This window comes from Patiria miniata, unplaced genomic scaffold (assembly GCF_015706575.1).
Source record: "Patiria miniata isolate m_02_andy unplaced genomic scaffold, ASM1570657v1 HiC_scaffold_28, whole genome shotgun sequence".
In the NCBI taxonomy this organism is placed as follows: Eukaryota; Metazoa; Echinodermata; class Asteroidea; order Valvatida; family Asterinidae; genus Patiria; species Patiria miniata.
The window spans coordinates 7,696,279-7,709,088 of NW_024037067.1; the positions used below are offsets into that span (position 1 = coordinate 7,696,279).

The 12,810-nt window shown below is 37.2% G+C and overlaps 1 protein-coding gene across 1 annotated transcript in view; it reads right to left on the minus strand.

The window, feature by feature from the left end:
• Positions 1–3,941: 3,941 nt before the first annotated feature.
• The window catches only part of LOC119734756 (ras-related protein Rab-26-like), a 41,216-nt gene continuing 32,347 nt past the window's right edge, over positions 3,942–12,810 (minus strand). Inside the window, exons 5-7 of the mRNA XM_038208304.1 lie at positions 9,731–9,853; positions 8,498–8,574; positions 3,942–6,822 (exon numbers count right to left, since the gene is read on the minus strand). Coding sequence (XP_038064232.1) covers positions 6,720–6,822; positions 8,498–8,574; positions 9,731–9,853 — 303 coding nt within the window. The 3' untranslated portion in view covers positions 3,942–6,719. The remainder of the gene's footprint in view (positions 6,823–8,497; positions 8,575–9,730; positions 9,854–12,810) is intronic.

A 12,810-nucleotide genomic window follows, 5' to 3' on the forward strand; every position in this document is an offset into this window, starting at 1 on the left:
GCTGTACAATGATCTAGCAAAACCATACAATTCTTTTGATAAGATATACTGTCCATTTAAAAAAAAATCTTACCCTGAAGAAGACTCCCGATTTAGTTAGTTTAAAGGGGGAAAAAATTATCAAACACATTTTAAATCATCTTCGGCTAGATCATTTTACAGTTAGAGGCTCAAAACTAACGCAGATTAAAAGCCTATCTGGAGGGTTGCAGACCTCAAAAACAATATTTTTAAGAAATGTCCTTTTATTGAAAGTAAAACTTGCGACAGTATATCATCTCAAAAATGTGGAACTGTTTTTTTTTTGTAGATCTGAAGGGCCAACCTATTCTCTGATTCACTTACTGCACACACCGAGTATAAAGAATGTCCTTTTTTTTCAATGTGACACTTACAATAAAACACTAAACACCTGAATTACAAGTACTATCACCAGAAGCAATTGCTAACTTTATTTGAGAACACAGACAACAAAATTTAAATATGGAATACATTTCTTCTCGTTTATAACTTCAACATTTACACATTTAAATGAACTGTCCAGGCTTGATGATTGTGAGACAATAGTTATCTTGGTTGTTGTAATGCTAGCTTATACATCAAAACTAGAATTGAATTCATCATATCAATCAAACAAAATACCTCAATCAAATTAATACTAATGCCGAAAGAGATAGTTAAAATATACATATGGATGAGTTTATATGATTGACATTTGACCTATATTTGTCTCATGAATTAAACATGAACTGACAATGAATACAATTCAGAGTTTTTTTTTTTTACTTGACTTCAATTTAACTATTTTTTTTGTAAATCTAATGTCTTATCGCATGGCAAGTTAAAATTACACATTAAACTCATAATTTACATTTTCTGAGTGCGTATGTCCATTTCTATTTTACCCATATTTACACATTCATGAGTACATGTTACTTAGCATTGTTGTTTTTTTCTTTTGATGCAGACAACATTCATAGAAATATTATTTACATATCCAGAAAAAAATATGTAGCATAAATATACATGACAACTTGATTGCGGCATTCACCAAGTGCTTAAGAATACAATCATTTAGTACTACATGACAGACTACAAGAGCCTCCAACACCATAAACCTAGAGAAAAAATATTATAAGTCAAAGAATATAATGGGAATCCTGGGTAATTCTTCAGAAGGATATAATTTACTGTAAACTTTCTTTTATACAGTGAAAATAAAAAGGTGTTCATGTTAAGTTCAGAATTAATTGTTTGTTTAAGTCAATTTATTCTGGTTGAGGTGTCTTTTAATAAATTAATGACAGTCACACTTTGGTTACATTTTTCACAAAATCTGATAAGTGAGGGTGAGTTTTTGCCATCATATTTCATTTAAACATGGAAGCATTTTTTTCACTTTTGGTGTAAATATGCATTAATGTCACTCATAAAAATGGTTACATCCACCAAGAACCCCGAAAACACCAAAATATAATAAATACACAAAAGTAAACATTCCCAACTCCCAAGTGCACATTGAAATAACCAAGTCCAAATATTGTCAAGATAAATGAATGTAAGACCAAAGTTTCTGCAAATTCAAAAGAAACAAATGTTTTTCGTACTCTTGATTGTCTGAGCATTTCTTCCATCATTGTTGAACATGATAACATTGAATAATTGTGACCTAGTGATTTGACATGCGACAGACTCAACTACAGCTCTGTTATGTATAAGAACAAAAACTATGGGTCTTGTGGAGGGTGGAGACCTTATTTGGCAGTTCCTAATATTCTGGCTAGTCACTCCAAAAAAATATCCAGATCCCCAATTTAGATCAACAGAAAACAAACAGTGAAACAAAAGGAAAGAACTGGAACAGAGCCAAGTACACAGCGCTGGTAATACATAAATGCCCAGGAAAACTGGTTGCCTGCCAAAATGCCATGTGTGTGTTGGTTGTAACTGGTACTTGGCCAGATTCAAGTGTCTGTGTCCCCAGGGCCCAAGCACAGGCTGATGATGCATGACCCTCCACAGGCAACATTCATGTGCCAGGGTCCAAACACCATGCCTGGATCTGACGCCAACCATTAATGTCATGCATAAATATCATCATCATTACAACATTAATAATTCAGTTTAGCTTGCACACATTTTTTTTGCATTTTCAAACAAGAATTTGTACAGAAAATGGATCAGCCTGTGACAGTGTAACAGTTGAGACTAATGATACAAGCAAAATGTGTTCACTTTTTATTTCTGCAAAAACAAAAGTCTCTGCCTGCAGCTCCTTGCAATCGTTCAGCAGACTTACCCCAACCAAACTTGTCCACCCTAATTTGCTCAATCTGAAGAAAAAAAACAGGGCAAAAATAATATAGTAATAACCTTATTAACAGAAACAAAACCCATTACTGTTTTTTAACCCCCCTCCAAAAAAAAAACCCTCGCAAAATATATGCAAACAATTTAACAGATTGTGTCAAGTAAAGAATCAGTTTGAAAACTGTGTAAGCAACTCAGCTTTGTTATTGCACATTATAAGCTACAAACAAGCTAGATATAAAACAGCCAAACCACCAATGTCAAAACCATCCCCCAGTGAAATTCCAAATTCAAAACAAAACCATTAACCAATTATGCACTGTACCGCCCTCAATCGCCCCGCCTACTACTCCCTGTAGCACCCCAAACCGCCCGAGCACTCTATGGTTCTACTGGTTAATCAGTGAATAAGTACAATGTAGTACTAGCTAATGGTTAGTCCATACACAATTTAAAGTGGAAATGCTTCATTTCATCCTGATGTGTATGATGAGTGTTGGGGGCATTTCGCCTACTTTACAAATGGGCAACTTTAATCAATCACTTGAAAGTTGTTCTCCTTTTTAAAACAGTAACTTACCTGTTCTCTTTTGATATCAACACATTTCTTTTGACCCAAACACATATTTAAATTACTGTTTAACCATTGAAACCCTTGTAAATGTAGGCTGTCTAATTTAAAGTTCAAGTGGAATTTAACAATCAAGGTGCCACATTCAAATTTATGGATGCATTCCAAAGTGCAAGTAGAATGCAATATTAAGAAATTTTTAACATTATCTGCAGAAAATACCCACAAAACTATGAATTCTTCGACATTACATTACACATCAACAACAACAAACAGAACTGAAGTCACAGAATACTAAATGAATTCAAACAAAACTCGAAATGCTGATATTGGCTACACAGTATTGCAAGGTTAATTTTCTACAAGCAGTTTTTTCGATTTACATTTCTGGAAAATAAAACACATCGGCAGGTTTATCACCAAATTTTTATGGCAAAATGTACATGATCATTGAATTTACCTTAAACTGCTCCCTTGAATTTTCAATCTCAGTCTCTTCCACCTACTCAAATGTTCCAAAAATCCAACACTGTGAAGTCAACAATCAATGCATTCTTGGCATTCAACAAAATTGGGACATTAAAGCCCACGTAAAGTCACAGTCTGGACTCTTGTATCTTTCATTAATATCATGCAAATCCAGGAGTGGTTTTTATCAGATCTGGGATGATTTGGTTTGAGTACGAGTCACGTTTGTATTCGAGTGCCTTTCCATGAGTACAAGTAACAGTACTTAGCCATGAGTACAAGTACTTTGCCATGAGTAAGAGTATATGAGTACAAGGCAAATTTTTTGAGTACGAGTACATTTCCAAGAGTTTTGAGTACGATTACTTTTAATGGTTACACATGTTCTCAAGGGCTTTGTGCTGTCAAACTAGGCATTAGATAAATGCAAAAGCCTCCCCAAACGGTAGAACATTCACCCCCCCCCCCCCCCCCCCCCCCCCCGCATGTACCTCTTAAAGAAAATTAAAATTCCAGTGGAGAATATTTCCATAAACACAAGAACAAGTGTGAGTACTTTGTAATGAGTTCGAGTACATGTGTTTTTTTTGGAGTGAGTACAAGTAAGAATGTGAGAACGAGTATGAATACGAGTACATTCTCATGAGAACAAGTACGAAAAACATTTATGAGTACGAGTACTACAACATAAACCTGTTATGAGTTGAACTGATGTTGCAATAAGGCAACTTAATGTCTAATGGCAAGTCTTGAGTATATACTGTTTTATCCAATTACTGATCGTCAGGACTATAATGGTCATGGGCATAAAATCAAATCAATTATACAACCCCCCGAATTTTGCCACATTTTAAAAATTAAATACACTATCCTTATAATTAGATTTAGATATTTCATTACAGTACTGATTTTTTTTTTAAAATCTCAAATTCACTTTTGGAGGGTTTAAAAAACCAACATGAATATGTTCACAAACATATGTGAAGCTATATAAGCTAAACAAAATCATTGCCTGCAAGCCGAACTCTTCAAGAGATGTTAAGGAGAACTTTCAAAATGTACGCCTATTTGCTGAGAACATAAATGTTTGATCATAGGAGGGAATCTGATGACAAGAAATGGAAAAGCAGGCTCTGCAAAGGCTGCTTGAGATGCTGATGAATACGGCTTGATCTTCTTGTTAACTGACACGGAGTCTTTATAATATCTTACGCTGTGATCAATATTGCAACGTTCTACAATAAGCTTTTCCTACTCTGCTTGATGAATATCAAAGATGATACAAGCAGACAGACCAATCAGGTGGTTTTAAGTGATACATTGTACATGTCAATATTCTTTACTGAAGACGTCAGGGTTTAACTTGACACCAAAATTTTATACAGCGTAAATAAGCATGCTGCCAGAAAATGAAAAGTATGTGCTTTTTAGTTTTGAGATATGAAATGGTTGCAAGACAGAGAGATACACTTAATACCATTATAACTTTCTGCATTGGTTGTTTTTTATCAGTACAATTTTGAGCTTTTTAATGCAAGTATAAAATTGGGAAATTCATATTTGGAAGGAGTACTTACAAGTACCGGTATTTGAATTACAACCAGTAAGAATTTCAGATTTTAATATAATTTTTTTTGTGATAGCAGAATTTCTGACGTTTGGATTTGAATTCCTTTTTAAAATCAAGCCAGAGGGTGTTCAAGAGAGTCCCTAGCCTTTCAAGGGAAACTATATAATCATAACGTCATGCTCTGCTACTGAAATCACCCATGTGAATCGTAATACATGCACCACACATCCATCAGGCAGTTTTGTTTAGAATATCTTCTGAGTTTGAAAGGTTCCGATAGATATGTGTTTTCATAAATGTGACATTAATGTGTCAATGCCAATGGAAGTTGCAGCCATGCATTTTCTTGTGCGTCCTCTCAATTTATTGGCAAAGGCCAATATTGGCCAGACAATATTCAGTTTGGTTGGAATGGACTTATCCATGTCTCCAGATGTCATGCCGTGACGCGCTAGTGGTTTGTCACTCACGGTCTGATGACGCTGTTGCAATTTAGAAAGAGGAATCCTGTACATGTAAGTAGGCATTACTGTACCTCCTCAAGAAGCTCACAATGCAAACCAAGGTATGTGAAATACAAGAGTCCAAGGATTATAAAGCTTTTAAACCCCCCCCCCCCAAAAAAAAGTTTCCTCCAGGAACGTACTTAAAGTACCTTATAGAAATCTCAGATTATCAGCAGCAAACAGAGTACTACATGTATGAATGTCTGAACATGATTTCAACACCAAGCATGCGTTTGACATGATTCTTTTCCCCTTATGATTTATCAAAAATAATATTCAGGAAAGAGGTGACACCTATCAAATTCATGTGATACTTCTTCTAATTAGTGAGCAAATGTTCCTTTTTGCAAAGACGGAAAAAAGTTGTTAAGGAATTCTTAAGTCAAAGGAACAACCCAGTCAATACATTCTGGATGTACATGTGTCTGCAAAACGAAGGAGATTAAACCACAAACATTTGGACAATTTCAGTGTGGATGGCTTGCCTGGCATTAGTTTTGTTTAACCTTGCTTTGACATGTACATAGAGAATACCCACTCTAAAACAAAACTGGAAATGTGACAAAATATCTCAGACTAGTTTATGAATACATTGACTTAATACCCTTCCACCATCCGCCCTTGACGTGTATACAATGTCATCTTGTTTCAAGATATATATACATATATGTTTATGTCAATCTAAACTTTGTCTTCATCGTCTTCTTAAAAATTGGCTTGGCCCTGAATTTCTCTTTTTTTCCTCTCTTGATCAAATTTCTAATCCACTATACTATTCCTAAGTTTTAGTTTCTTCATCATGGAATAATCACAGAATCATAGTGGCTGGCAAACTTCTCAACAGCGCCCTCTACTGTTAACTTCAGTACACCAGCAGTACCCTCACATGCATGCATCTGACTAATATGACTCCCCCTTTCCAAGACTGGTTCCACACTGGCGAGATATCACTTGTACTTTATGCCAAACTCTTTGTTCATGACAGTGAATCCAGATCAGGACCTATTTATCCCAACTTGGCCGTCTCCTACAAAAATGCGTTTTAGTTCACGTCCCTCATACGTCAGTTTTATACCAATTCTCATCATGCCATGGAAATTCCTCGACACAAAATCCAAAATGGTAACGATGCAAATCTGGATCCCTCAGTTCAAACTTGTCTTTGAGTCAATCACTTTCCAGCAGACTTGGATGGTTGGATGTTTTTGCCCACGTCAAATACTGTACACAGTTTCTCTTGAAGTTCATAGTGAGTTGGATCCGACACTGGCCCTGTGGCCTTGTGGTCTCTCCTTTAGAAACAGCACCCAGAGGGCGTTTGCTTCTGCTGGTCCACAAAATCTCGCACATTGAATCTCGGCTCGTTGGGACGTCTTGTCTTCTTCATTTTCAAATCCCTGAAAATGATCAGAACGAATGGGTTACTTTCTACAGTATGTTCTGAGTAATACTAAGGGAATAAATGTGTGCTTAGCCGGTTTTAAACACTATGTTTAAGACTGGTTGGAGTCTGGATGGGTGATAATTACCCGAGCCAAAGACAATTATCAGCATCCAGACTCCAACTGGTCTTATCCAGTTCGCGCTGGGATTATTTTGACATGACCAGACCCAAGCGCAGGATTGTTTTTCACGAACCTAGATGCCAGATGGGTTTAGGCCGTCAACTGCGGGTAGCACACCCTGATATTTCTGGCCTCACTCGCTTGGAGCGGGTCTCAGACAGATATTTCTGGCCTCGCTCATTGCATGTTTATCCTTCATCCATTCTGAATACCGCATAACCTTTGCGTGTATACACATTATCCAACGTGAACTGGTTAAACATAGTGTTCAATACCAGCCAAGCACATATTTATTCCCATTCATAAATACCTTTTTCGGTCAAAAAATCAAGTCAAAACAAGTCAAAAATTATTTAAACTTTGATTTTGTTCAACAATTTTACTTCATGTTTTTTTAAACACCCCTCTGGCTATATAATGGAATTACCCGGTAGCAAATAGTAGTAAACAACTCCTTTCATGGAGATTGGCGGGTGTGTCGCACGTACTGAACGATGTGGCGCAGAACGCAGCTGTGCTGGTGTCGTGTGAATTTAGGACTATGAAATACTGACTAACTGGTAGTATTGCGCATGCCTGCACATGCATTGTGATCGTTCAACCAATAAAACGGTAGCTAAAAGGCACCGGATTTCAAAGGAGTCCAAATTTCATGTGACACTGGAAAAGTGACCAGCCAGCCGGTCTTTATCAGCCATTTAGAACCGGCCATGTGACGGGCTCTCGACCAATAGGAATGGGTAAACTGTCTTAGGTATGTACCGGGGGTATGAATAGACTTTCAACGGACTGTACATGTAGACAGCTATGTGTTATCAGTTTAGTTTGACAATCTGCCTAAATAAGCTTAGAAATGAATAAACAAGTCAAGCAATTCAAAAGTGTTTCGCTGGTCCCAGAGGGCAAGCCTAAATTGTTCTTTTTCCTATCTCACTGACTGACTGACTGACTCCCCAACTGACTGACTCCCCGACTTACATTCACTTGTGAGCCAGGCAGTGCTACTGTATACAATTACCCTGTACTGCCAGTAAATACGCTAATTTTGTTCCATTGTGTAAACTAGATGCATAAAAATACTTCCAGGGAATAGCCATTCTGAATCAATTGAAAGAGTAAGACTGGGGGACAATGAAAGATCCACGAAATATTCAGCGGAGTGTTGGTTATCGTGATCACAAAGGAGTGTAACAACAAACAACTCAAGAACACGCAATTAATGGCCACACACATACCAGTTGTGTGCTTAGTTTAGTACAAAATTAAAACAAAATCTCAGGAAATCCAGATTTCAAAAGGGTTTTGTTCTAAAAATCCTACAATCTGGAAAAATCCAGAGAAATCTCACCCCTATAATTGAGTAGAATTTTGTACATTGTGGGACCGGCTTTACTGGGCTTGCCTTCTTTTTTTTTTTTTTAAGTAAGGCAAGAAAAGCAGATTAAATGTAGTTCTCAATGCGTTTCCATGACAACACCTGAACCTAATCTGTGGATGAGCAACTTACTTAGCGACGGCCATGAAGGAAAGATCCACGTTGAGCCCTGTCTTTGCACTAGTCTCCATGTAAGCAATTCCATTGTCCTGCAATAAAAAGGAAAACTGTAAGTTTCAGTCCAAACAAAAAGACACAAAGATTTCCTTGTTTTGCTGCAGTGATTAAAATCATGGATCCACAACACAAAGTGCACTTCTTGAAAAAAACAAAAAAAACAAAGCAAAATCTAAAAAGGAGACTAGACAACCAAGACAACAATTTTTGTCATGCGTTAAACAGGAAGTAGGATGGGACTACCTACGTCAATGGAAGATATTTACTGTGGAATAATTGGATTCAAGACGTCAGCGTACGAGGTTGCTTGAAACCATTGGGATTAGAAAAAAATCTGCAGCAATAAAGTCTTTTGCCACGGATGACTTTGAGAACAACTACGTTCGTGTGTCCAGTTCAACCAGGTGAAGTCAGGTGAAGTAAAATCTTAATCCAGTGGTGGTTGTTTTTGAGGTACACTTTTACTTGGATAAAAACTGGAGTGATTTTGTTCTTCTGACTGCAGGTGTCCCCTAAGCAAGCTATTTTACAAGTGTTTCTTTCACTCAGGAATAAATGAGGATGAAGTACATGTACAGCGAAGCTCCATGCATGCTTTTCCAATTTTAGTGTCAGTAACAATCAAAATCTGACGTATAAATATTAAAAATTGGCCTATTCCAATTTTCAGGGTAATTAAAACTGTACATGATTTTTGAGAAAACAATGAAAACTTTATTTATGGTAAAAAGTGTTTCTAGCCAGAAACCAAAGTAAAGTTCACGTTTCTTCTAAATGATGGCAAGTCAGATAGTGTCACGCCCATCTTGATTCAAAGTAAGAGTAAGCTTTTTGTCTAGTTTGCAAATGTAAATAAGAGCCATTACATACATGTAAGCCAAATTCAGCCCAATTGCACGCTTGTGGTATTTTTTTTCTGACATTGGGATGAACTCAGAGACATGTGCTTATGTTCCTGAGCAAGATACTTTATCACAATATCCTGCAACCAGCCTGTAACGGGTTTGATGGTACTTTACAGGATTTAGCCTCTGTTGAGTCAAAAAGGATCTAAAGATTTTTTTTTTTAACAAGAAGCATTTGAAGAGCTTCAGGAAAAGGGGAGTTTTACTTCATTCCATTTATTTCAAGTGTTTATCCCATCTATACCGATGCGCTACTAGAAGTTGGGAAAAGTTGATGGAGCACCTTGGCCAATTTCTCCGCCTCCTCTCTCTTGACCAGTCTCTCTGATGTCATGTCTGACTTGTTGCCTAGCAACATCACCACCACATCGTCGTTGGCATACTCGTGGATCTCCGACACCCACGCCTGCAGCAGATGAGAGTTGGAAGGGAAGAAACAAAAAAAAAACAGAGAGAAGGTGAAATGACAGCGAGCTGATTAGCGGAGCATTTTGATGGCTTGGTAACAATGGAGCAGGAAAGCTAGGCCACCTGGTCCCACTGGAACCTGTCCAATGACAGTACTCTTACTTTGCAATTATCTCTAATTCCGCCTACGTGCAAGTCAAAAAGAAGACATACATGTATAATGCTTGGGTAAGCTTTATAACACAAATGTTTATGTATAACAATCGCCGCCGTACGGTCCATGGCATTTTGTTCTCCTGATGAGGCAGCAAATGGCACCAAAAGGCAAAGCCCACGGTGCCCATTGGCCTCAAAGGGTGTACAAAACCCAACCCATACTATTAAAGGCTGCTCCAGTTCCATTCCAATTTCAAATATTCATCATAAGTGCCAAAAATCTTACAAATATGTCTCAAAACTGAATCATCATTAGCGTACTGAATAAATTAAGGCATATTGCCGCTGTATTCACCTGTTCATCACGGATTAAAGCCTAAATTTATCCACCATAAAAAAAAACTAAAAAAACAAACAAACAAGCTTTTATAAAAAATATCACAACCAATTTACTAGTGCCTATGTAAATACATACATAGATCCTATCAATGCTGATACATGAAAATTAACCCAGTTTAATATGAACATCTTCAACTCGGTCCACTCCCCACAAAGAGACGTCTTCTCAAGACACACACCATGTTGGAGGGTTTTTAGCACTGAGCCACTCAGCCGGACATGTAACCTTTTTATAGTTAGTGGGTCAATCCACTTACCTCCATGTGGTAATCTGAGTAGAGAGGAAGCTAGGGTGAAGGAATTGAATTTAAAGTCCAAGACAAGGGGAAAGTCCTCTGGGCGAATCTGTCGTCCACTATCATTTGTGATTGGATCCAACCAAATAAGTCTTCAAGATGATTTCTTTAAGTGTACTACTAGAAATAGCACACATGTATTCATTTCTTCATTTTGAAAGCTCTTATTTACTTTGTCTATTAAATGTCATCGTGTCCGAATCGTTTCATGGGAGCTAACTCAGAAATCAGTAACACAATTTCTACTTCATTTTTGCGTTGAGTTGAGTTACTTTTCATTTGTGCATTTGTTTTTCAAAACAGAGAGACAGACAGTGCCATGACTTCTGATACAGGACCCGTATTAATTGATGACCAAGACTTTGAGACATGGCCGTAAGAGACATACATGTATAGGATTACTTTGGTCGCAGACCACCGGTAGCACTTGACCTGCATGTACATGTTCATGTACGTGACTAAAAGGCTTGGTTTTGCTATGGTGGCTCTTAGTGCATGGATGATGTGTAGAAACATTATCACTTTCTCACTGCCATTTCAAATCATTAATAAAGATCGTGCATAATGCACTTCAAAGTTCCAATGGTTTGAAAAACTTTGTTCGAAGTTGGAAATTTGCTGTTTGAAATTCTGTTCTCAATTCAATCCATGCACCAACAAGTTTATGATGTGAGGCAGCTGTACTTGTCAAATTGAATTGATCAATAGTCTAGTTGTTATGAATCTTTTGAAAAAGAAAGCAGTTCGTCAAATGTCAGCAGACTGTTAGTTCACTGAATTCCAAACTAGGCCAAATGTCAAACGTACAACAAAAAGCAATTTAGCAAAGTTCCTGCCTACATTGTATTCATGAAAGGTTAACTCCAACTAGGACTACTTGTAAACAACTCACACTTTTTCAACAGCCTTTCGCATAAATAAAAATTCAATAACCAACTCGAATGGTACTGTCAATGAAAGGATAGTATACAGTGCTATGTCCCTGTACCGATCAGAAAACAGAAAACATGGATCTGTCACAGATTTTTTTTTCAACAGTCTATAACCTGTGAAACAGCCTTTACAAAATGCAGTGTCTTCACACTCTCAGTATACCAATCAAACTTCTACATGTATACCCTGTGTTGGTGAAAATTGGTGACTTTGTAACTTTGAATTGTGCTTCTACTGTTAAATGTTGAAACACTGGTTGTGATGTTCATGGTGGAATGTTTATAATTTGGCAAAGGACAGCGGACTGGCGTAAACAAACATTCTTCTCAAACAGCAATGAAAAGAGAAAAAATATCTTTTCATTTCTGAACGCAGACTAACGAACTACATGTCTATCACTGCAACAAGGATGATTTTATTACAGAGAAAATGTCAGTGAAATGAGACTGGCATCCCCCTTTTCCTTCCACATCAATCAATACAGACTGATACTTGCTTTGGAGATTTCTGTCCCGATTTTTAAAATTTGCAAAAAGGTGTAAATGGAGGATTTTCTATTGTTCCTCTTCCCTTTTCCTTTGTTTATAATCTAACTTTTTTTGCAACAGCTGAGCTCTTATTGGTTTTGTACACGTTTTCTAACCAAGGAGTCCTCGATTTGGTTCCTGCCCTCAATTCATCGATGATGTTGCACATGTGCGTCCTCGATTTACACCATCGCCAGCATATTTTCCAAATCTTGTGTGAAAACACTCCTTTGTTCTGGTGCAGTTAATTTAAGAGAAAACTTGTTTAAAACGTTGCCACTTGAACTGTGAAACTGAATATTTGACCGTGATTTCCTTGAATGTCCTAACCCCCGACGAGCTCTAAGATTGTTTGTCAGAAAGTGGAAAAACATTATGTAGGACCTGTACAAGTCCACATAACATCTTAAACTCCTGCATGGTATAAACATCTTTTGTTGACAGCTTCAAACAGCGAGTGCACTACCTGTACACACAGCACAGACAATGCTTTCAGGCTTTTCATTTATACAGCCCCCTGATTACTTCTTGTGAAGTACCACGCACCTTCAATGCAAATGTGATTAAAAAAATTGTAAGTAGCAGCCCACATACTACGGATATGATTAACGCATTACATGTAAACAGAATGAGCAGACTAGCAA